The sequence below is a fragment of the Sinohyriopsis cumingii genome, chromosome 7 (assembly GCF_028554795.1).
Source record: "Sinohyriopsis cumingii isolate HCF-2022 chromosome 7, ASM2855479v2, whole genome shotgun sequence".
NCBI lineage: Eukaryota > Metazoa > Mollusca > Bivalvia > Unionida > Unionidae > Sinohyriopsis > Sinohyriopsis cumingii.
The window spans coordinates 28,858,369-28,883,480 of record NC_142967.1 but is presented as its reverse complement, the minus strand read 5'-3'; the positions used below and the strand labels follow the sequence as shown (position 1 = coordinate 28,883,480).

Sequence of the window (25,112 nt, the reverse complement as noted above, 5' to 3'; positions counted from 1 at the left end):
TGACATAAATGCATTTAGAAGAACGGAATTTGAACCATAGAGTCAACCAAATCTTTTCTGCTTCACCCATGTAAGTATACACTTAATCTGCCGGACCACCTTTACCATTTCTATGAGACAAAACATAAGACTCATGTGTATATCAACTTAGTAATTTTGCTATCCGGTCATTTCTCGCAACAAAAAGCCCCATAGAAACCCAATATATCAGGACCATCTTGGCTATTTCTGCATTTGGATTGACTGTAGGATTGACCGAGATGTTACGAATGATAAAATTAGTTCGATCATTAGTAACTTCTCGATCAATTGTTGTATCTTAAACAGCCAAATTAGTCTAATTGGGAACTGTTCACATACATCTGAGGTATTATCCGAATACTTGACTTCTAAGTTGCGAATGAAAATATTGTCCCATGAATTCGCAACTTCTTTGTTGACATATATTCGATGTGTAATCCGAGAAGTTGCAGATGTGTACCTAACGTGATTTCTATTTTAATTCTGATACCATTGATTCGGTTTGAGGTTCAAAGAGAAACCATTTCATAAGATTTATATGGCAGTAGAAGATGAATTACCCTGGTCCTTAATAGGTTTATGGGACAGAGATCTGGAGACACACAAATAACTTGGAACATAAGCTATAGGTCTTCGTCAATGCTTGTCTCCGACAGATCCTTCATCAATGCTTGTCTCCGACAGATCCTTGTCTCCGACAGATCCTTCGTCAATGCTTGTCTCCGACAGATCCTTCATCAATGCTTGTTTCCGACAGATCCTTCATCAATGCTTGACTCCGACAGATCCTTCGTCAATGATTGTCTCCGACAGATCCTTCATCAATGCTTGTCTCCGACAGATCCTTCGTCAATGCTTGTCTCCGACAGATCCTTCATCAATGCTTGTCTCCGACAGATCCTTCGTCAATGCTTGTCTCCGACAGATCCTTCATCAATGCTTGTCTCCGACAGATCCTTCGTCAATGCTTGTCTCCGACAGATCCTTCGTCAATGCTTGTCTCCGACAGATCCTTCGTCAATGCTTGTCTCCGACAGATCATGCGCACAAGATGGCTGACCAAATCTCCAGCATGGAGTTATGGCCGAGGACACATCGAACCGACACCATTAGGGAACGCAAGTGGATACGGATTGCACATACCTTGGGGAGAGACCAGCATAACATTGCTCGCCATGCCCTGAGCTGGAACCCTCAAGACAAACGCAGAAGAGCACGACCAGCCATGACTTGGCGAAGAACTCTGGACACCGAACATAAGACCATCACATGTACTGCAGATAGGCAAAACAGACAGTCCAAGATCGTGACAAATGGAGACCATCGCATGTCCTGCAGATAGGCAAAACAGATAGTCCAAGATCGTGACAAATGGAGACCATCGCATGTCCTGCAGATAGGCAAAACAGATAGTCCAAGATCGTGACAAATGGAGAGCTGCATTGGAGACTCTGTGTTTCAGTGGAAACGAATCGGAATATGGTGAAATACGTTGTAGACTATATTGCAATGGGTTGGGACTAGGTTTCATTCATATATGTGTGATACAAAAGGCTACATCAGTACAGTAAATATTTTATGTCTATATTATGTATTACGTATCGCGTGTCGGCAGGTTGATATAGTAGCTACTCGTCCTTTACCAGGAAGACTGTTTTTGTTTAGATCCCTCCAGCAAGTGATCTAAATGTTGCATTTGCAAAATGAAAATCCCGTTTGAAAAGCATGTCTTTAAACTACATGGTGTCTGCTATTTAAAATGGAGAGAGAGAGAGAGAGCGTCTGAAGTTTGGTACATTTTATAAATATTTCCTGTCTTTTTTTCAGGGACCTCCAAGGAAATAATATTACGGTTATTCGAAGAAACGATTTCAGAGGACTTAGGCAGTTACGGATATTGTAAGTACATTCCTGTAGAGAAAAATATAAGATCAGAACCCCAGACCCGCATTTACAGCAATATCAGTCAGAGTTATCACCTCTTTACTGTGTTTCATTGTCATTCATTGTTATATGCCTCAATCAGTAATCTGTAATTCATCACTATGTCGTCATATATGCTGGCTTCACCTAGGGTCATAGAGAAAGACAGTCTGGTTAAAAGAAACGTCCTCGTCACTCAGCCTATATTGTCGCACTAAACTTGTATACCGACAGGGTCTGAAATTTCCAACACTTAAATGAACAATGTTTAGGATGCCATTTTTGATTTTCCAACCTTTCCAAGTATGAGGACCCCTCCTTAACCTCAAATTTCGTGCGGACCCCAAGATGCTAATAGTTGTACTTTTAGGCTATTCTGGAACAACAACCACCCTCCGGGTGAATGGGGTGGGGGGTCCGCTGCCCACATGTTGGGAACCACTGCTCTAGTTCTTTAAAGCCGCGATGGCACAGTGAATAAGGCGTTGGACTAGTGTCCGAAAGAGCACGGTTTGGATTTTCACCATTGGTTCAGTCTGGATTGACTAATGTGCCTGTCCTTGGACAAGAATCTTTACTCTGCTTGCATTAGCATGATACAGCCTGCATGGTTTGCTATACCATAAAACACCAATATTATACCAAATTCTCATACTATGCTGTAAAACACCAATACTGAAACAAACTCTTATGTTCTGCCGCAAAAGACCAATATCAAACCAAACCTTCATGATATCAGTAAAATACCAATATCAAAACAAACCCCCATGTTCTGCCGTAAAACACGAGTATCAAACCAAACTCGCATGCTCTGCCGCAAAACACCGATATCAAACCAAACCTTCCTGCTATGCCGTTAAATACCAATATCAAACCAAACACTCTTACTATGCCGTATAAAACCGATATTGAACCAAAAACCCTCGTGCTATGCCGTAAAACACTCACTATCAGAGAAAACATTGTGTATCGTTCGTTTGATCACCTGTGTCTATTAGAGGATACAATAAGCTTGCATTACTCGCAAATGATACTAGATTCTATTACCTTAGACCCAATTAAATTCGTCTCGAAATTATTTTTGCGTCCATGATAAATATTTAACATTATTTTCACTGAGCTCGCCGCTAGAAAATCCTTTCGTAAGAATATCTCAACCTTTTCATATGATATACCTCGTAGCGATTTGAATTCCTTTGTGCGAAACGAGCATCGGTCGGTTTAGAATTTAAAATTGGACTGATACTATGCAAGGTGATACATACCAATGGGTTTCACTTCGTTGCCTGATTGACTAGTAAAGGAACATAATCTGATACAATTTTCTTTGATGTGTTTTTGTGTGGACGAAGAGTACTTATTTACTTGACAGGGTCAGCTCAAATTATGTACCGGGTTGTGTAGTCCCTGTTTATCATATGATCTGAAATTCATCCACCGGAAAAACGAATACCAATAACTGTTCTATTAGGCGTTTATTTGAGAAACTGCGAGCGTCATGCAAAGTTACTTCCAACAGACATCTCACATTAGGCGTTCTTCCCCAAAATGGCATTTTAATTAGGACCGTTCAAAACTGTCCTCATTAGCGACGTGGAAAAATGGGAACCAGTCTGGAAATGGGTGATTATAAGATAGAGTATATATCGGTTTGGCTGACCAGGATTGGTTAATAATGTAAGTTATGTTTTAGGAAAAAGAATCTTTTGAGAGCATACCCTAGTTGTAAGTGAAAAAAAATTTTACTGATGGAATTTCAGTCCTTTAACAGTCTTGAATTTGGAACACTCATTACTAAAATGAGCACATAACTCTGGTGCAGAATTCAAAGCACATGCTTCAACCACATGTAGGTCCAGAAAATGCCGCGGCTCATATCCGTTCCTCAACACAGAAGCTGACATCCAGGTTTTATCTATACTGATAAATATTGATTTGATCATGAGCACTAAAAATGTTAAGTTATTGAATTTTTAATATCATGGTGTTTGCATAGGTTTACTATGGGAACTGAATTAATACCGTGAGTTCTATAGACAGCCACAGCAATACAGTGACTCCACATATGCAAGTGCAATTAACTTTACTATAAATGCAATCATATGGTTCTATTTGTGGATAAGAAGCAAAATTAATACCTTTTGTAAAACACAGAGTGACTTTTAGTGGGATATTAAACATATATTCGGATATATCAACTGTTGCCCAGAAAGGGGGAGGGGGAACAGTGTGTAGATTTGACTTTGTTAGGTGGAGTGTTTTGCACTTTGGTTTATATCTAAGAAATGCATATATAAAATTTATACAATTTACCATTTATAGAGTAATTATAGTAGGCAATATGATATTTCCTAGTTGTGTTTTGAAACATAATGATTCAGATATGATCACTTAGGTCTCTTCCACCATGCTTAATGGTGATGACCTCTCATGACTTTGCATCCCACTAATTTCTTTCAGTGAACGTTTTGAAAGTTCATATTTTGCATTTTAATAGACTTACGTCTACCTTATTTAAGTTTTAAATTGTATGTCTTCTGGGGGAAATTTAGGTTATTTTTGTAATTTAAATCTTTTTTTCTGTAATAATACATGTACATATAGATGGTTACCTTGACCTTTTACTCATTAGTTACATAATATGACAAGGCTGGTAATATATTTCAGCATTAAATTGAAGAGTAATAAATGGTGATATTAGAATAGATGATTCTTTATAGACAGCTTTATTTTAATATTTTTTCTGATTTTCTTAAATAAAGCTCAAATATTTAAATGTTGCCTGAAATGCACCATTGGTCTTTGGGTGAAGATAAACTTGCAATATAATATAATATTCACTAATATAATCTTTAACAAACATAACTATGCACATTGCTTACTTATGTATTGAACTACTATTCCTAGAGCTGTCAAGAAAATCAAGGGTGGATATAGGACACACGGTACTAGTGATATGGAAAACTGGGAACCAGCCTGAAAATGGGTGAACATAAAATAGAGTATATTTGGGTTTGGCTGACCGGGATTGATTAATAATCTAAGTTATGTTTTAGGAAAAAGAATCTTTTGAGAGCTTATCCTAGTTGTAAGTGAAACAAAAATAGAGAATTTTGTTTTACTGATGGAATTTCAGTCCTTTTATATTCTTGAGTTTGGAACACTCATTACTAAAATTAGCACTTGACTCGTTGGTGCGGAATTGAAAGCACGTGTTTCAAACACATACAGGTCCAGAAGATGCCGCGAGTAATATCCTTTCCTGAAACAGAAGGTGACATCCAGGTTTCATCTATACTGATAAATATAGGTTTGACCATGATCACTAAAAACATATAAGTTATTGAATTTTTAATACCATGGTATTTGCATAGGTTTACTATGGGAATTAAACTAGTACCGTGAATCCTTAAGGCTAGCGTAGGTTCTATCTTGTTTTAAATTTAGCTTATGTCACGTATAAACGCAAGACCATGTCCAAGGGAATCTTTCATCGATGACACAATAAAAGTTCTTGACTACTAATATTCGAAATTTGTCTTTCGGGTGGCCGACTGGTCTAAAGCCTCAGGTAGCAGACTAGTTTAAGGCCTTGAGTGACCGAGTGGTCTAAATCCTCGGGTGGCCGAGAAGTATATAGTTACGTATGGCCGAGTGGTTTAAAGCACTCACCTTTACATATCACTCACACATCTCACCTCTGTCCGTGTGTGTTCCAGTCTCTGCTCGGCTTCGTGGGTATGTTTGCCAGTACATTGGTGTGGGTCGGTGGTTCGTCCCGGGATTTTCCCGGGTTCTTCCTTCATCAGATATACTTGCCACCATGCATAGCATATCATGTGCTAAAAACGGCATTGAAACCACAACAAAAAAAAACAAAAAAAACAAAACAAGGACAACAATAAAATGTGTCTTCCAACATCAAAGACTTACGATCTGAAATTCGTCATAGCGAATGCAAGTGGTTAGGTTAGCACAGTCAGTAACAAGAAGATATACGCCAGAGTAATTTCAAGTCATTTATTCTAAATGAAGTAATTGTCAATGTGTAAAGAAAAGACGGGAAGAAACAAAACCAAAAAGCCCCCAAAGAACTAATACCAATGGTGCTAATGGTTTAGAATAGCACCGGGTTGACCACTTAAATCTACCTTGTTAATACCTTTATCTATTTGAAAAAACATTCACCAAACACAACTAACATTAAACGAAATGTTCTTATGGAATATTTTATGTACATGAAAGAGGTTCCGGCTTTCATAATTTTGGCAACATTTGCAATTCCCAACCTACTTGCTATCTGTTAATTAGGAACGCATGCCTCGTTCAATGTTAGTTAGCCACGCATGCCTCATTCAGTGTTAGTTAGCCACGCATGCCTCATTCAGTGTTAGTAAGCCACGCATGCCTCATTCAGTGTTAGTTAGCCACGCATGCCTCATTCAGTGTTAGTTAGCCACGCATGCCTCATTCAGTGTTAGCTATCTGGTCAGTTACGTTGTTTATACCTCAACATATCTGTCCTAATATCTAATACGTATAGAAAGAGCCCTCAAACCAAGTTTAATCACGATCAAGAACCGAAGATTAGTTTTATCGTGTTTATATCACGTGAAGTTTGTAGTCATATTAAAAACGCTCGTCTGTTGCTAGGAGAGGGGGCTAACTGCTCGTTTCTTTGTTTGTGGTTCGGTCGTCAACTACTAGCATAACTCAGGCTGGTGAGAGAAAACTCGAACTGTAGACAATGGAGATTACATGCTCAGATCTTCGGGGTTGGTTGGATGGTTGACAATTTATTACAACTTTGGTTCCATGAAACCGATTTAAAACAGCGAAGCATCGTTTTGAGTGGCCTACAGTTGGATTCCACTTGTTTTAAAATAAACACAAGCCACAGTTCTTCATTGTCCTGGATTGGTCAAGATTCATATCAAAGTATATCCTTTTCAAATACATGCAGGCAAAAAACGGAGTCCTGAACACAACTCCACGAGGCTTTCTGCAACCCTTTTGCCTCAGTGACCGAGAAATGGTCTGTCAAGTTTTAGTGCATTATTTTTTAGGGTGTCTCAAATTCAGCTATTTTAAGATGTAACCACAAATGTGCTTGTCTTTACTATGATGTACGTTTACGATAAAGTTGCTTGTGTTCTCACGCTTTCCTGCAAATTCGTCATATTGGAGTAAATGATATGGGCCAGTCCAAAACGTTATCAGTTTCTGAAACCCCCTCTCGATGACCAGATAAGATAAAAGATGCATTAGATAACCGAAGGAGCAGTTACACTCAAGTTACCTTCTTGCCTTGTTATCACGATTCTTCAATCAGGCCATTTTTCATACAATTAGTTTAGATTACATCAGGTAAACAATAAATAACACATAAAATTGCACAAAGAGATTCATCTCAGTGATATTATAAATGTCTCAGCACCCATGTACTCCACTTTAGTGCCCAAGAAGCCATTAATCGGTTGTCCTGCAAGTCAGATGCCACGCTTATTGAAGCCTGCTTCCCAAACATCCCGCCTTACACGAGTATTAAGCAAAAGCGACTTGCTCGTTTGGAAATACCTCCACTCCAAAAATATGTTCACAGTAAAGTCGTCTTAAAATTTCATTTTCGCTTTCATTTTTGTTTTTGCTGCATGGAGTAAGGTCATAAAAATCATATCGGCAATCGAAAGGTGTGCTAATGTTGATTACTCTATCGAAGATTTGAAAAGCGCAGGTGTTTCCTTGAGTTCGTGATAACAATGAGTTCACATATATCTCTGATCTGTTTGCTTTGCACATGACGTTATTCTTTTCTGCTACATTTGTTTGATTATCAGGTAGATAGTTGAATGATATACCATTACGTATAGAAAGAGCCCTCAGACCAAGTTTAATCACGATCAAGAACTGAAGATTTATTATATCGTGTTTATATCACGTGAAGTTTGTAGTCATATTAAAGCCGCTCGTCTGTTGATGGGGGGGGGGGGCTAACTTCTCGTTTCTTTGTTTGCAGTTCGGTCGTCAACTACTAGCTCAGGGGGTACCCTCCGATTTGCATGGAACAGTTATTTCTACGCAGTCATGAATTTAAAATATGAGTAGAAGTTGTTGAGGATGTCTTGAAACTTAAGCAAACAAAACATGAAGGAAAAGCCAACGATGTGAGACAAAATTAAACATATGTCACGATCAAAATAAAGTCGATATTTATGAAAAGGAACCTGAAAATAACAATGTATTTTAGATAACCAAAAACCTTAAGCTTCCTCGCAACCTTCCATCTTTTTGCATGCAATGACTTAGAAATTTACTTCATTTTTTTCACATTGTAATAAGATTTTCGTTTAGGAACGGTGAATTTGGTTAGGAACGGTGAATTTGGTTAGGAACGGTGAATTTGGTTCGTACGTTTTATAGATGCAATGATTTAAATATGTCAAGTTTGAATAAATAGATGTGGGTCTTTTTTTTAGATTTGGATTTTAATTCGGTTTTTAAATGTATCATATGTTTCGAGAAATGAACTGATTACTGGAGATGAAACATGTATTGTAGCTGTAACAATTTATAAACAAACGAGAATTATATATCTGTCGGTCATTTGTTTATTTGATTGCCATACTTTCCACCTTATTATTTTTACTTTTGAACTTTTTTAAATGTATCATATGTTTCGAGAAATGAACTGATTACTGGAGATGAAACATGTATTGTAGCTGTAACAATTTATAAACAAACGAGAATTATATATCTGTCGGTCATTTGTTTATTTGATTGCCATACTTTCCACCTTATTATTTTTACTTTTGAATTTTTGCAGACATCTCTTGAAAAACAACATAAGGAGTATTGAAAGAGGGTCATTTCAAGATTTAGTTGCTATGGAGAGATTGTAAGTATAAACTCAATTCTTAATATTTTCCGAAAAAATTGGTATCGTGTTGTCATGTGTTCAGACTAATAATACATATTCGAGGTGGTCTTAGTTAAAGCAAAAATAAATAAATATGGGAATTAAAACTAATAATTTTATGAAGTTATAATCATTATTATGTACGTCATCTTTTAAACTTTTGGCTTTTGTGTCAAGCTTTAGTGATATATTAAAAACCAACAGCGCCTTAAACTACGTCAAAGCATACACTGTACTCAGTATCCTTAAACTACGTCAAAGCATACACTTTACTCAGTATCCTTAAACTACGTCAAAGCGTGCACTGTACTCAGTATCCTTAAACTACGTCAAAGCATGCACTGTACTCAGTATTCTTAAACTACGTCAAAGCATACACTGTACTCAGTATCCTTAAACTACGTCAAAGCATACACTGTACTCAGTATCCTTAAACTACGTCAAAGCATGCACTGTACTCAGTATTCTTAAACTACGTCAAAGCATACACTGTACTCAGTATCCTTAAACTACGTCAAAGCATACACTATACTCAGTATCCTTAAACTACGTCAAAACATACACTGTACTCAGTATCTTTAAACTACGTCAAAGCATACACTGTACTCAGTATTCTTAAACTATGTCAAAGCATACACTGTACTCAGTATTCTTAAACTACGTCAAAGCATACACTGTACTCAGCATTCTTAAACTACGTCAAAGCATACACTATAATCAGTATCCATCAGCTGTATATAGGAAAACCATATGCTGTGATGTACCTTGGCAAGGGATCGATTGATGGATGGATCGATCTCGATCGATCGTCGATCGATCGATCGATCGAGAGAGAGAAATGTGTGGGATAGGGTCACAACGCAATTGCAGTCCCATTACGTGTATCAATTGAAGAGCTAAAATGTTGACATAATCCATACATCATACTATCTCATCCAATTGTCACATGACCCTAAAAACCTCATTCCGTTTCTTGATCTGAGAATTCTATACGTCAATCGAAACATGCCTTATCTTATTTCGAAAGGTGTAACAATGCATAGGGAAGTCAATTTTCTTCTCTCGTAGCTTGATTAACCCAGTAAGTCATGACGACTTTGCTTCTTAAACTAATCAAGCGTACAAAACACTATTAGAAACAGATATCCATACAGATACAGCAGATATGCGCCAAAATGGTGAGCAGCAGACAACAATCGATCGCCGAACGCTAATGGTGGATCTTTTGGCTCCAGTCTTTAGAAAGTATCCCCCTGAGACGCTTTTCAGACATAATTCGGTTTTGTCAAGTGACATGAAGTGAAGTCTTAGGAGAAGATCAAATCTAATGCATTACAAAATTGCAACTTTTCATTCAATTTAACTCGTATTGTTTGGCCAAAAACAACATTAGCTCAACGGCGCCATCTTGGGAAAACAAGATCACTACTTCATATGGACACTTTGGATAATAATCAAAATTGGATTTTCTTTTAAAGTTGTTTCTTAAAATGCGCTTGAGGAAATAGATAGGAGAAGAAAAAAAAACCGGCCCGTGACTTATTGACTATTGCAATTCCTAAATAATAACATAATTTCGGTGGAAGTGATATATTCAGTGTTTTGAAGAAGAAAGAAAATGGAACGTGTGATTCAATGGCATCAATACGCTCATGTTTGATCAACCGTCCGTTCATATCGTTTTGTCAATTTTCACAAGATTTCGTTTTCATATCTTAGTCTTTATTCACATAATCGCACATTCTCTAATGCTTATAATCTAGCCGTAATAAAATGTACAACATGCTTGTTTAATGCTTTATTCCATTGCATTTATCAATTGTACAGCCCAAAACTATATGCTGGGTACGATATAATACATTGGGTAGATTGTGCATCTGTCTTTCTTTGACACAGAGCGGGATTACACATTTTACCTCGTAGTGTTCTGTTGCCTCTGAACTACACTTCACTACAGTTTTGTACAGTATCTACCTGTAAATCGCGCCGCATGCCATGTTTACTTTTTATTGCCAAATACAAGAACTTGATCAGGTGTCAATGGGGCCACATGCTACGTAAAGAAACATTTTCACTGAAGGCAGTGCCCTCGACTAACGTTAAATTGGCTGTCATTTGAATTTTTACTATTAGAATTCCCTCATTAGATGAACCAAATACAAAACATCCATTAGCTAAATGTTTATGTGAAAGAAATCAGAAATGAACAAAGCATACACGGGCGCTTTTCCTCTAATAGAGTGCTTGTTTTATAGAAGTCTTATCTCCTGCATGCTCATACAGTATAACAAAGTCAAGAGAGAGAGAGAGAGAGAGAGAGAGAGAGAGAGAGAGATTTCATAATTTGGTGCTTTACGGTACATCATCATAAATGGGTTATTTTGTATCGATGAAATTGGAATAAAGTACATTGCCCTAGGACACACCGCAGTGACTGACCCCAGGCTGATCCGATGGAAGTAATCGAATCCGCACCGTTTCAGTTGCAAGTTCAAAATACTAACCACTGCGCCACAGTTATCACCTCTTGCGACAACCGTTTGGAGGATAGGTAGCTCGTTCTACAGCTCATAGCCCACAGAAGGTTACTTTGGAGTCAATTTGACTCATTGTTCCATTGGGTAGCTTATTCTACAGCTCATAGCCCACAGAAGGTTACTTTGTAGTCAGTTTGACTCATTGTTCCATTGGGTAGCTTATTCTACAGCTCATAGCCCACAGAAGGTTACTTTGGAGTCAATTTGACTCATTGTTCTATATGCTGATCGGAGAGAGTGCATGCATGCAGGTCATATCAAACAGCATCATACAGTATAATGTTAGTGTTCGTTTCGTCCAAGATTCTCATGATTTTACATAAAACTCACTGAAACTGTCAGTGTACACTTAATATAATAAAACATGTCCAGTAAGGCTGACAAAGTGAAAAATCCGTTAAAAATGTCATTTTAACTCGTATGAAGAGCGTACAGTAGTCTCTATATGGTACAATTTCCTTCCAAGTTTTTAGTGACTAGAATCCAAATAATTGCGATCGTGGCATTGCTTAGCGGGAGGCATTTCGGTCTTTTTCAGCTTAATAATCCATATTTAAAAAAAAAAAACGAATTAAGCTTGTATTAATACATTTAAAACACAGCTGCACTGGCGATTAAAAACGATGCATTGACAAAAATATGCATTGTATATAATGTAATGTGAGGGGATGAGACAGTTCTTTGAAACAAAACCTCTACTACTCGTGCTGGTTATACACTTTGATTGCTGCATACATGGACTAAGTCAGCTCCAAATAGAAGTTGATTTTTTTACGTAATTGTTTTCTCTTTCCTATACGAAATTTTGCAGCCGTCGGTATTATTAACTGAAAACTGCCTTTAAATAAGCAGTACTAAATTAAATACCAGATAATAGATCCACTTTTGTATATATAGCCTGTCAGTACCCCATGGATTGGTTTAGAAATCAAACGAGAGCACTGCCGACTGTACTCGATAGTTCCTCTTAAAAGTATGGTTAATGTGTTGATAACATTTTAGATACTCGTAATGCCAGATGAACATTAAAATACAGCTATCGTCTTGTACAGAGTAAGGATAAACAAAGTGCCAGACAGGTAAATCATTCTAGTAACACACACACACACACACACACACACACACAAACACACACACACACACACACACACACACACATATATATATATATATATATATATATATATATATATATATATATATATATATATAGAGAGAGAGAGAGAGAGAGAGAGAGAGAGAGAGAGAGAGAGAGAGAGAGAGAGATATGGGGTGGGTGATATATTGTACATTTAGTATTCCTCCTTTTCTGGGTTGAGTATAGCCTTAGAGTGAACAATAGTGACAATGTCTTTGTGGGTAGTAGAACAGCAAGTGGAAAGCTTGGGTAGTCGACAAACATGAACTCAAAGCGCACCAGATGTTACTTCACACAATACATTGCACGTTTCCTTTGTTATCGTGCACTTAGCAGGGGCCGTTACTTTGTAATATTTAAAAGTTCTATAGCTTGTTTCTCTACTCACTCTTCTAAGCTTGTTTGACTTAGCCATCTTCAACAGAGGGAGAGAGAAATTATTGTCAAGCTGTATTTACTAGTAATCCCGGTCATCGAACAATACCAAGAGATCTGGTAGCAAAATCATCGCTAGCGTGAGACAGGGTTATGTAGTGACAAAGTGGCCTTAATTTCTGGACATTACTTGAAGTTCACAATGTGTTCTTTGAAGATGGGCAGCTAATTGGATTGAATAGCGAGATCGGCATTTTATCACGAACTTTCGGTCTCTGTGGTGGGAGAATGGTAAGCGAGAAGGAATTCAGTTCCTTCGTGGCCAGGTCTAGGACACGCCATTTGGCTCAATTTTATCGGCCTCGTTCGTTTAATCCCGTCTCTCTTCCCTATGATATTTGTTTTATTGTTTTATGAGACAGTTTTGTTATTTCTTGTTTGTTTCTATTGTCTTGAAATACAATACTGGAATTGACAAAGTGAGATTAGATGATTACAAACCATGTTCTGGAAGAACAGTATAAATAATATGAGAACTAGTACTCTGGGCGTTCTCAATATTTATGCCAGTTTGTTTGAAAGTTTTACGGACCAAGTACAATAATCAGAAAGCTTAAGAAAGGACCCCTATAAAAGTTTAGATACCTTCTACCCAATTTGAAAATCCTCCGCCCTTTCAGCCAAGTCAAGGAAGAAGACTAGGATATAATTCGTCACCATTGAGAACTATATTCTGAGCTACTTTCGTTCACTTGTGACAGTATGGTCTTATAAAGTGCAAAAGGAAAATGAACGATGAGAAGACACTTTGATATCATTTTAGATTTTTCATGTTTTCAACATACGTGATACGTCTTGCTGAGCTTTTTCAGAGTAATAAACTGGCTTCGATTCATCCACATTTTTTTTAACCTCATTAATTTAAAATCAGAAACATAGTGATTTCCGGTAATTGGATACCATCGCCTTTAAGCTTCTCATTCAACCTGTATCTATTCTCCAAGATAGGACCAAACTTTTGTATAAAAAGAAGAGGGAAAATCATTACATGGTGAAGATTGTCCATCGTCTGGAACCCGATAAAACTAAACAACTAACTATCTCATTATAACCATCTCGTGTGAGCATGTCTTGGGCCTACAACTGAACCAATCAGATCGTGTGAGCATGTGGGGCCTACAATTGAACCAATCAGATCGTGTGAGCATGTCTTGGACCCACAATTGAACCAATCAGATCGTGTGAGCATGTGGGGCCTACAACTGAACCAATCAGATCGTGTGAGCATGTCTTGGGTCTACAATTGAACCAATCAGATGAAAGTTACAGTTCGACTAATTTTGAAGTTTCACGAAAGAACTGTTATTCTTTTTAAACTTACTAGTTTGTGCTCTTGTGGCCATAAAGCTAAGTGAGCTTTTGGTATAGTCCTGCGTCCATCGTCCGTAGAATCTTCTGTTAAAGATTGTTCACACTGGGATGTCGACTTATGTCAGCACGATCTCGGATAAATTCGATAATGAGCGAGATTCAACAATTAGGTGAACTTGTGTCATATTGCCTGAGCTTATTACCACTCTTTAAGCCATATTTCTGACCCGATTGGGATCAAACTCGGAGTATAGGCTTATATCATCTAGTCCTCAGAAGAATTCAATAATGTGTGAATTTCGTATGCATTGATGAGGTGATACTGTATTTAACTGTTGGATCATTTTCCCACTTTGAAGGCTGTATTTTGATCCGATTTAGAGCTAACATAAAATATGGATTTACATGATAAATATCTCCGAGTTTGATAATGAGTGAGATTTACGCATAATAATTTGACCCTGCTTCTGATTATCTAATATTGTGATATATTTCGGATACGATTTTGATCAAGCTAATATATGCTTTAAAAATGAAGAGCTCGGGTGAGTTTTTTGTTTTAATGAGCGAGATTTTCAATCCAACATCTAATGCATGATCAGGGTCTCACATGAATTCGATAATGAATGAGATAATGAATGAGATCCATACATATAAATATGGTTATCTTGCATCACATTTCTATTCCGGTTTTGATTAAACCTTATAAATAGACAAAGGAGAAATCATTGAGATCTCAGATGAGATCATTTATGATCGAAATTTGTTCAGATTACTCATTGGCTTTGCAACTGATTGGCTTGCATATATTAATGTGGTGTTCGTGCATCTGATTGGCTGGCATATATTAATGTGGTGGTCATGCATCTGATTGGCTGGCATATATTAATGTGGTAGTCTTGCATCTGACTGGCTGGCATATATTAATGTGGTAGGCATGAATCTGATTGGCTGGCATATATTAATGTGGTGCTCATGCATCTGATTGGCTGGCATATATTAATGGGGTGGTCATGAATCTGATTGGCTGGCATATATTAATGTGGTTGTCATGCATCTGATTGGCTGGCATATATGAATGTGGTGCTCATGCATCTGATTGTCTGGCATATATCAATGGGGTGATCATGCATGTGATTGGCTGATATATATCAATGGGTGGTCATGCATCTGATTGACTGGCATATATTAATGTGGTAGTCATGAATCTGATTGGCTGACATATATTAATGTGGTCGTCATGCATCTTATTGGCTGGCATATATTAATGTGGTTGTCATGCATCTTATTGGCTGGCATATATTAATGGGGTGGCCATTAATCTGATTGGCTGGCATATATTAATGTGGTCGTCATGCATCTTATTGGCTGGCATATATTAATGGGGTGGTCATGAATCTGATTGGCTGGCATATATTAATGTGGTGGTCATGCATCTGATTGGCCTAGCTTCTTACCAATCGAGAGTCGGTATTTCTAATCCGACTTTAATTAGATTTGGTAAATAGGATATTATTATAAAAATGTTGGATAAGTTTTATCATGATGTGGTCTTGCAGCTGAGTGGCTTAGTTTTGTACCACTCTAAAAGCTATATTTTAAAAGGACTGTGAAAACTCCAGCAAATATATTTGATCAGAGTTTGCTTAAACGTTTTAAACAGTCTTATGTCATCAGTAAGTTGGATGAATTTGATTATGAGGAAGAACTACACATATTTTGATGGATCTTGTATTCAATTGACAGGGCTAGTTACCATTCTGTAGACCGAATTTCAGTCGGATTTTGCGCTGATGCTTATATTATGATTGTCTTAGACAGGCTCTGTAATAAGCGTGATCTTTGTATATTCACACAATTATATTGCATCTGATTGCCTGAACTCACTGCCTCGCTAGATCTAGAAAATATACTTCTCATCCGATTTTGATCAAACTTGGCAAGTGGATTTATATCACAAAGGTCTTGTATAACTTTGACTAAGAGGAAGGAAGAGACTATGCAATTTAAATAGGCCTTTATCGTTGGAAAGAATTATAATAACATTCTAAAATAAAATCTTACATAAGATCGTGTTCTTACAATAATACATGAACATTAACATGGTCAGATCTCAAGTTCTGAAAGCAGGTGAGCCATATCTGGTCCTACATAAACATCGTGTTTTAAAAAGGGTCAGTTTAGTTTTTATGTACTTGTTTAAGCACGTTACAAAATTGTTAAGATGAAAAAGTCATCGTTAGCAAATAACTGTACAGGAGGGTATTTAATTCGCATCGTAAATCACTTGTAACGTTTTTAAGATGTGGAAAATTTTAGCATTCTTCCTTTCCGGATAATAATTTTTTCAGTGAGTCACTTGAAACAAAACTGTGTTGGGGGTGACCTACTCTAAAAGACATTATTTAAGTATCCCTATTCTAAAAAATCGTGCTTTTCATTGCATGTGAGAAATTGATATTTGCAGGGACAAGAATGTTTAAATGTTATTTCAGATGATTAAAAAATCGTGGATGATGATGATGATGATGATGATGATAATAATAATAATAATAATGTGTTATTTATGAGGATGACACAATTTAGTACAAAAAATTATTTCTATTGTGGCCCTCAATTATCTGCATATATACAGAGAAATTAATAAAATACAGATGGGAAACAAAAAAAGTATTGTCGATTGGTGCACGCAAGACAAAAGCTTATGCAATTATTAGGTTTCATGTTTACTCATTACTGTTGTTGGCTGGTATTATTTGCTAATTAGCACTCACTCGCAATGATACTCCAGCTTTCATCAAAGGGATTCCAAAAACATCATCTCACAGCTGTAATTGCTCCGTTAACGAGAATGACGACAATATTTTCTGTCATAAGGTGCCTATTTCATTTTCTCGTTCCAGACAGTATTGTAATCTATTATTACACTCTACTGTTTCGTACGGAGATCAATGGAAATAAAATGTTGTCTTCCTTAAGTATGAGTGACCTAGGACAGGTAATGTTGACCAATTGCAATCTCAACAGATTCAGGTAAATACCGGAGTTGCAGAGGCCATTTTAAGACACTGCATGCGACAGTCTGTCTGGAGCCAGCCTGATTAACCAGATTTGCCCATTCCATGCAATAATTTGTAATTATTTTACTGAATTGCTGTCGGTTATTATCCGCACTTTTCGGCTTATGATATCTGATTTGTATTAATACGGAAACACAGGTACCCGTTCGATCTTGACTATCAAGGAATGTTGGGGCTGACCGGATAACGGTGTAAATGGGATATGGCAATTGAATTTTGTAGATAGCCCGGAAAACAATTGTACAAGAGATAGTTGGATTAGTGTGCTGGATAAATACAGAACACGGCAGCATGGACAAACTTAAAGATGGCTTAAAAGATATGGATTTATTATGCTTACCACTGTCTAGCGTTTTTGTTATAGTTACACAAAATGACCTAATACCGTAGATAGATTGGGGGCATATATGTATAATCGTCAAACAAGGAAAACAAAACTATAAATTGACTTACTCTATATTTTGAAGTAAATGCAAGAAACATAGCCTTAGTTTCTCATCTTAACAAACAGGAAAGATTCATTCGATTAATTATTTTTGCCACCAAATAGTAGAAAGTTTAATAATGAAAAATAGGATAGTCAAACAATAGTAGAAAGAATAGGAAGAAAAATTAACATTGATCAGCATGTTCCTTTGTGATTAGTTTGTCTTTACCTAATTGACGGTGTTATCAAAAGAATTTTTGTTACAGTGATGTTTTGATCATGAGAGATACTTTTTCAGTAGTGGATTATGCCAAGACACGTTCTGGTAATGACAGGGTCATGCCATCGGAAGGGTTGCTCGTCCAAACATTTTCGTATTTCCCTGTATGTGGCCGCTCCCTTAAGTCATGAAACTGCGCGATATAATATTTGCGCGAAATTTAGAAACTCTTTGACCTCATCTAATGTATGTATGATTTGTTGCGGTAAGTACGGACAATACGCATGCTGAAAGCAGTATCTACTTCAGTCTCGCCGATTAATGTACAGGTGTTCTCGGGAGAAAGGTTTCATGTAGTCAGAGAGAGAGAGAGAGAGAGAGAGAGAGTGAGCCGAAAAAGTGCGCGAATATGCAGTGATATTCAGTCAATAATGGCCGATGTGTGACATTAAGAATCGGCCATATAATGGAAATGAACTGGTGGTTTATTAAAGGGAATCTGCTTAATTTATCCTTGATAGTTGTGCTTTCAGGAGCTGTATAAAGAAACGCCCGTTTTTGCGGAGTGACAGCGAGGCCCCGATGTTGGGCTCTGATACTCTGAGAAGCCGATTTAGATTCTAGTGAACAAGAAAACAATGTCATGTTTTTCACCATCCCATATTGTCTCATTCTCAAAGCGTGGACATCAAAATTGGGATGAATCCTGAAAGTTCGGTATTTATGGATGATGCGGTTGGTTCTTTAAAACATTTTGATGCCATCCCTTTCTAAGCAAGAGGAATGGTTTTCTCGGGTGGATTTGCGTCAATCTAACGAAGTTTCTAATGACAGACTAAAAAGTATTTTTTTCTTTTCATTAAAACCTTTTTGACCAAATATATGCTACCAAGCATTTAGTTGTTAAAATTTTAAAACTACTCATTAACCCTTGCTTTATTCCATCAGTCATCTTTCAATGTTGAAAGTAAATTGAGAAAATGTCTGAATTCGTCACCTCGTCAAGGACGTTAAGTACTGCTGATACTAAGAATGACAATGTTTATCATGGCATCAGTTTGACAATAATCGTCAGCTTTTTCTGCTTATTTTTCAAGCATTAATAACGTCCACATTTCTAGGTTTTTTTAAAGTTTATTTTGAGCCCAGATCGGAACGGAATTTAGCACTGACAGGTTTCTTAAACAAACACCTATAAGAATCAGAGCAAGTCTATATTTGACGCGATATGACCAAAGGCAAAAATAGTTTGTCATTTTGCTCACCTGATATCGCGACATAGCATCGTCACGTTGTCCTTGTTATTTGCTTGCGTTGATGTGTTTGATATTTGTAAAATACTTCAACGAATGCAAAACTTTTTTGAAGCACAATGTAGATTGAATGACCTTTAGATTAATGGCGAATTTTCACGAGTTTCTACTGTCTTACCTAATACTTTCATAATTAAATATAGTTTTCTAGCAACCTGACATTTTAATTTCCGTCACATATGCCTCTCGCTGGACACATAAGATAATATCTTCACAGGTAATTGTTCAGTATTGGTTATGATGCTGTTTTTGCATGCCAAGATGACAAAATAAATAATGGGAAAATACAGTTTGTTTTTAGCTCAACTGGCCTTACGGCACGGTACTGCTTACATCGTGCGTCGTCAGTCAACCTTGACATTGCTGATTTCTCAAGATTCACTAATTGGCCAATTTGATTCACTTTGATTCATTTCTGATTTCTCAAGATTTCTCAAAATTCACTTTGATTCATTTCTGATTTCTCAAGATTTCTCAGAATTCACTTTGATTCATTTCTGATTTCTCAAGATTCACTAATTGACCGATTTGAATAAAACTTGCTTGGAGTGTTCAGCAGGACTTCCGAATGTTGGGAGTGGTTCCACTGTAACGGTTTGACTTAATAGCAAGTAAAATAGTAAACCTTTCTTCGACTGCTCCTGACAATCTTGATCAAACTTGGAGTGTTTTCAGGGCCCAATGTACTAAAACTTGTATCTGGGGTGGCTCACTTTCGGCAAAGTGGCTTCTACCGCAACCTTATGACAAAACGTTTCTTCAGCTTCTCCCGAACCGCTGAACCAATTTTTATGAAACTTAAGAACTTTTCATATGATATACCCTACTGTGTTTGAGCTGGCTTCTCAGTATTGGTGTGACTTTCATAGGAACCGAGTGGAAAACCTACTTTCCACTTCTTCTGTAGAATGGCCGAGCCATTTTCGCTCAAACTTTATTGGGATGTTTCTTAAATTATGTTGTTGTTTTGGGTGGGAAATGGGTATTTTGTACCTGTAGAAGAAATTGGAAAGGATTGACTAATGTAAGCAGTTAACATGTAAAATGCACGACTTTTCTTTTATCATCGACTTAAGAAAACGCAACATTTTTGTTCTCTTTTTAAAAATAATATATTTGCATTTGTCTGTAATTTTGCATCTGGGGAGAAAGTCATACGTATCAACCTGACTTGTATTCTTGATATGTATAATTTATAGAGATCAAAGACTTGCATCATTTTAAATGATAAACGTAGAGACTATTACATAATGGCTCGTGATTTTAAAGATGTGACTACCTTATCAATGTGTTACGACATCTTTATTTTCTGCTTTGGTTTTTGTTTTTCAGACGACTTGACAGGAATCAGATGAGCCATATACCTGACTTGTTGTTTGCAAATATGCCAAATTTGGAGAGATTGTGAGTAACAATAACTTTATTTATCATTGTTTACCTACTTTCTCCCCCCCCCCCCCCCCACCGCACTCCTCCATGACGTCAGCAGTTCTCTGTGTTCACCACTGTCGAATATGCTGGAAACGACTTGCTTTTGCGAATTTTTCACTGCTCGTATTTCTGTCTGCTTTCATAAAGCGAACATTTAATGTAGCAAATGCGGTTTTCTTAGAACCACCGCATTACTATACGGGATGGGAAAAAAACTACGTTGGTTTCTGGTTGAGCCATTACGTCATTATGTGAATATGAAGGACTCTGTATGGTTGATTTCCGGTTCAGCTGCATGTTATTAAGTGAATATGAAGAACACTAAATGGTTGATTTCCGGTTGACCAATATTTTATTACGTGAATATGAGGGATACTGAAGGGTTCATTTCCTGTTAAGCCATATGTTATTTCGCGAATATCAGGGACACTAAAGGGTTGATTTCCGGTTGAAAATATATTATAACGTGAATATGAGGGACACTGAAGGGTTGATCATATGTTGGAATTTATAGATTAGAAATTTGTTGTGGCTATAAAGCAATTTTAAATTTTGAATTTAATTTGAAGCTTCAGTTGTTGGATGGATATGGCAAAAATTACCTCAAAGAAAGTACGATACTCGCAATTATACAATGTGTATGTTGTATGAATATAATTTATTGTAATAAATAAAATTAAGACATTTGCAAAACCAATATTCGTATATATTATATGTGTATCCTCCTTCTATCAAAGAACCGTTTCTTGACCTCTAAAAATGATATTTTCTTCGGGGTCAGGGTGAATATTTTCTTAAATTTGGCTCCATGGATTATGTAAAAAGAAATGTAAACATAGTGAGCAAACTAGGAGTTAATAGATTCCGCGTGTGAGGTATTGTTTCAATTGCATAACGAACAATTTGTTTGGTTTTATTTATTTCTTACGGCAGTTTCAGCACATTATTGGCCTGCTCGTACGGTGCAAATGGGATCTTTTGCCTTATCCAAAAACATATAGAGACTCAGCCGACCCGGACTTGGCTGGCTGGGTATTGAATCGGCGAATGTTGGATTGCAAATTCAATGTTGTATCAACTGAGTTACCTCAGCCCCCATATAACCATCAGGCAAATGCCACATATTTGGACTACGCCCTTGCGCAAATAACTCTTAATTTTTATTGTTAATAATAATAACAGTAATAATAATAAAGACTTTATATTCAGATGGTCGCTCGATTAATTACAAATGAGAAACTAATCTACCTTGAGGCCCTCTGTTATGTACATCTAAGATACAAGCTAATAATATGTTCACACGGTATAAACATAACCGTTTTTGACACCAGAGTTCTCTGTATCGTGTCCGTCGGGCACATAATATAGAAAAGAAGACAGGTGATCATTACGGTTAATCTTGGACTAACTGAATCGAGCACATCCCTTTCTATAATGTGCTCTGATTTCCAAAGAAGCATAAGACGAGTAATTTTTTTGAGTGACAAAAAGTCTAATTTGTATTGTCTTGGGCACTGAGTGACAGAACATGGTCGATGATCATTAATAGAAAATGTAAAGTAGAGAAGAAAAAAATCTTTATCAGAAACACTGCTGGATTTATTTCCAAAGCAGTATGTATTGAGGGAAAGAAATGTAGACTCAAATGTGTTACTGTATCATAAGGAATTAAAGTCCTAAGGAGGAAGGCTTGCGACAGGGAAATAGATAATGATCACATGCTGTCGGAATGTAAATGTGTACACTTCTGAAACATATTATTAAAATAGAATGTGACCTGATACGGTTATTTTAGCGAGGAAAAACAAGAAAACCTTGCTGTAGTCTGACCACAAATACTGATTCATGTTATAGAATACTGGAAAAGTTAGTATTTATTAGTTTATTCACATGATTGTTTGGAACCAAACGATACAGCGTATCAGATATTAATAACGATTTTTCTTTTCTTGGTTTAGTAACAAAATTGCATAAAAGTTTTATTTTCTTCAATCGTTAAACAAGTAAAGAACAACATTTATTTGGTCTTGTTTACCAGGAGACTTACTAGTATATTTATTCTTTGTTGTCATGTGTTCAGGTAAAACCATACTGTACTGTATCAGTTCTCGCCTTAGGTTAAATATTATTGATTCATTCATACATTTGTCTCAATGAACCATCTGGCGTCTACACCAAACCTGTACAATTATCAGGTTGACATAATATTTACTTTATCCTGTCATATTTTGGGCCACTTCATATGTGGGAAAGCAAAGAGAATATTCATTATTACAATAATTTGCACTTCTATCTGAATGAAGAAAATAGATACAGGTGTTAACAGGTGTTTATGTAGGATCAGATTGAATCATCAAAGTATATACAAAATGACACTGTAAACCCCTAAATATATATCATGTGCACATAAATGAAAGTTTTTGAAAAGGATTTTCGTTTATATTGCTATAAATGTAGACCTCACCAATTTGAAGAGCCCAAGGTTCTTTACTCTGCCTGCCAGTTAGATTTTTATTATTTTCCCACAACTCGTATGTTACAAATCAGCCTTTAAAAGGCTGGAATAATAGCAACGTTTATGTCTTTGCCATGACGGAAGGGATTGGGACCGGACTCAATTTTCTTATCATAATCCATGTTTCAAATGTAGACCTTATTTCTTAAAATAAAGAAAATCACTGAATCAAATACAACAGAAAAAAATAAGGACAAGTGCTGATAATAACCGGTTGCAACTAGGTAACAATACTTAATCAGCTGCCACAAGAACAAACAGTACTTATTTTTATTCTAGAGTTTCACCAAAAATTAATTGTCAAAAACATTCACATTTATTTTGAATTGACCCCTTAAACATGTACATTTAATTGTAAAGCTGAGGTTACTGATGCGTAACATCAGTGACCGGTGTGTTTCAAGACAAGAAGACTATACTGTGAAGGCACCCGTGCATGTGTCTCCCTGTACATTTTATATGGGTACTTTAGAAATAATTTATTTAATGAAGTTTTGGAAACTAGAAAGAAGATTCATTTTGTTTTAGTAGCAGTTTTCAAATGATTGTACGAAATATCCAGATCTTATTACAACGCACAATTTCTGCCGTGCTCTTTCGAATATAATTAACCAAAATGAATGGTGTAATGACCAAAGATGGAAGATTAATATTAATTGCTGATAAATTGTATATAACATCATTAAAGAGACTAATATTAACTATGACAATGTAGAGAAGACTAGTATTGACCATTCCGCGGTAGAGTGGACAAGTATTGATCATGCAACGGTACAGTGGACAGTATTAACTATGCCACGGTAAAAGTGGACTAGTGTTAACCATGCCACGGTAGAGTGGACTAGTGTTAACCATGCCACGGTAGAAATGACTATTATTAACTAATTCCAAATAAATTTTTTAATGAGGTCTCAAAAGCTTTACTATTTGTACACTGAGTGTCTTAAGGAGATTTCATACATCTGACTTGAAGATTTTGAAGATTATGCTTGTTGCTGATTTGCTTGTTTGCAGAAATATACATGTCTTACTCAGCATTTATATACATTCACGTACTAAAACATTAAGAGGGTCATAAATATGGGTTCTTATATGGGGTAAGTAAATAATGCAAGATATAGCAGGACTAACCTTCAAAGACGTGGCTGGATAAAACTTTTATGGTGTGTCTACCGTATACATATTGTGTATGCATTGTACATGATAAGCCGCCGCCAGTAGATGATGATGATGGTACACACTATTTGGACTTTCCTTGATAAGCAGCGTTATGTTATTGATGTTGTTATTGTTGTTTTGTTGTTGAAGATATTGTTTGCTATAACAGCTACATGCAATCAAAGAGCAACTGACATGAATTCGTTCTCGTTCTCCTTATATAGCATACACTGTTGAAACAGAAGCTTCGCTTTTGGGGGCTTTTTCGGTTTCTCGAGTTAATTATATTGAAAGAACACAAAATGAATGTGAGTAGTTTAGGCATCCAATGACACGAAAGTACCTAATTGTTGACAGGTCTCCAGTTCCGCAAAGATCAATCCACATCGTGAGCAGTGGTGTGTGTGTTGTCGTTGTTGTTGTTGCTGTTGTGTGTGTATGTGTGTGTGTGTGTGTGTTTAGCATTTTTGATAGAGACGTAAGTCGATGGTCCAATAATGGTATCAATCATGTACTATGATATATTTAAATTCATGGGCTGGTGAGAAACTAATGTACCTAACGTACGACTTTATTGTGTACATTTTCTTATAGCCAGAAACATGCATGTGTCACAGCAGATGTGTAAAACATTTGAACGTACCTTTAGAATTTCATTGCAGCCAGACAAACACAAATAAAAGTCAG

At 36.6% G+C, this 25,112-nt stretch overlaps 1 protein-coding gene across 3 annotated transcripts in view; it reads left to right on the top strand.

The window, feature by feature from the left end:
* LOC149794941 (slit homolog 2 protein-like) overlaps nt 1-25,112 on the top strand; it is a 239,835-nt gene that overhangs the window by 9,240 nt on the left and 205,483 nt on the right. For all 3 annotated transcript variants that reach the window (XM_089964604.1, XM_089964605.1, XM_089964603.1), the window contains exons 2-4: nt 1,849-1,920; nt 8,768-8,839; nt 20,654-20,725. In XM_089964604.1, coding sequence (XP_089820730.1) covers nt 1,849-1,920; nt 8,768-8,839; nt 20,654-20,725 — 216 coding nt within the window. The remainder of the gene's footprint in view (nt 1-1,848; nt 1,921-8,767; nt 8,840-20,653; nt 20,726-25,112) is intronic.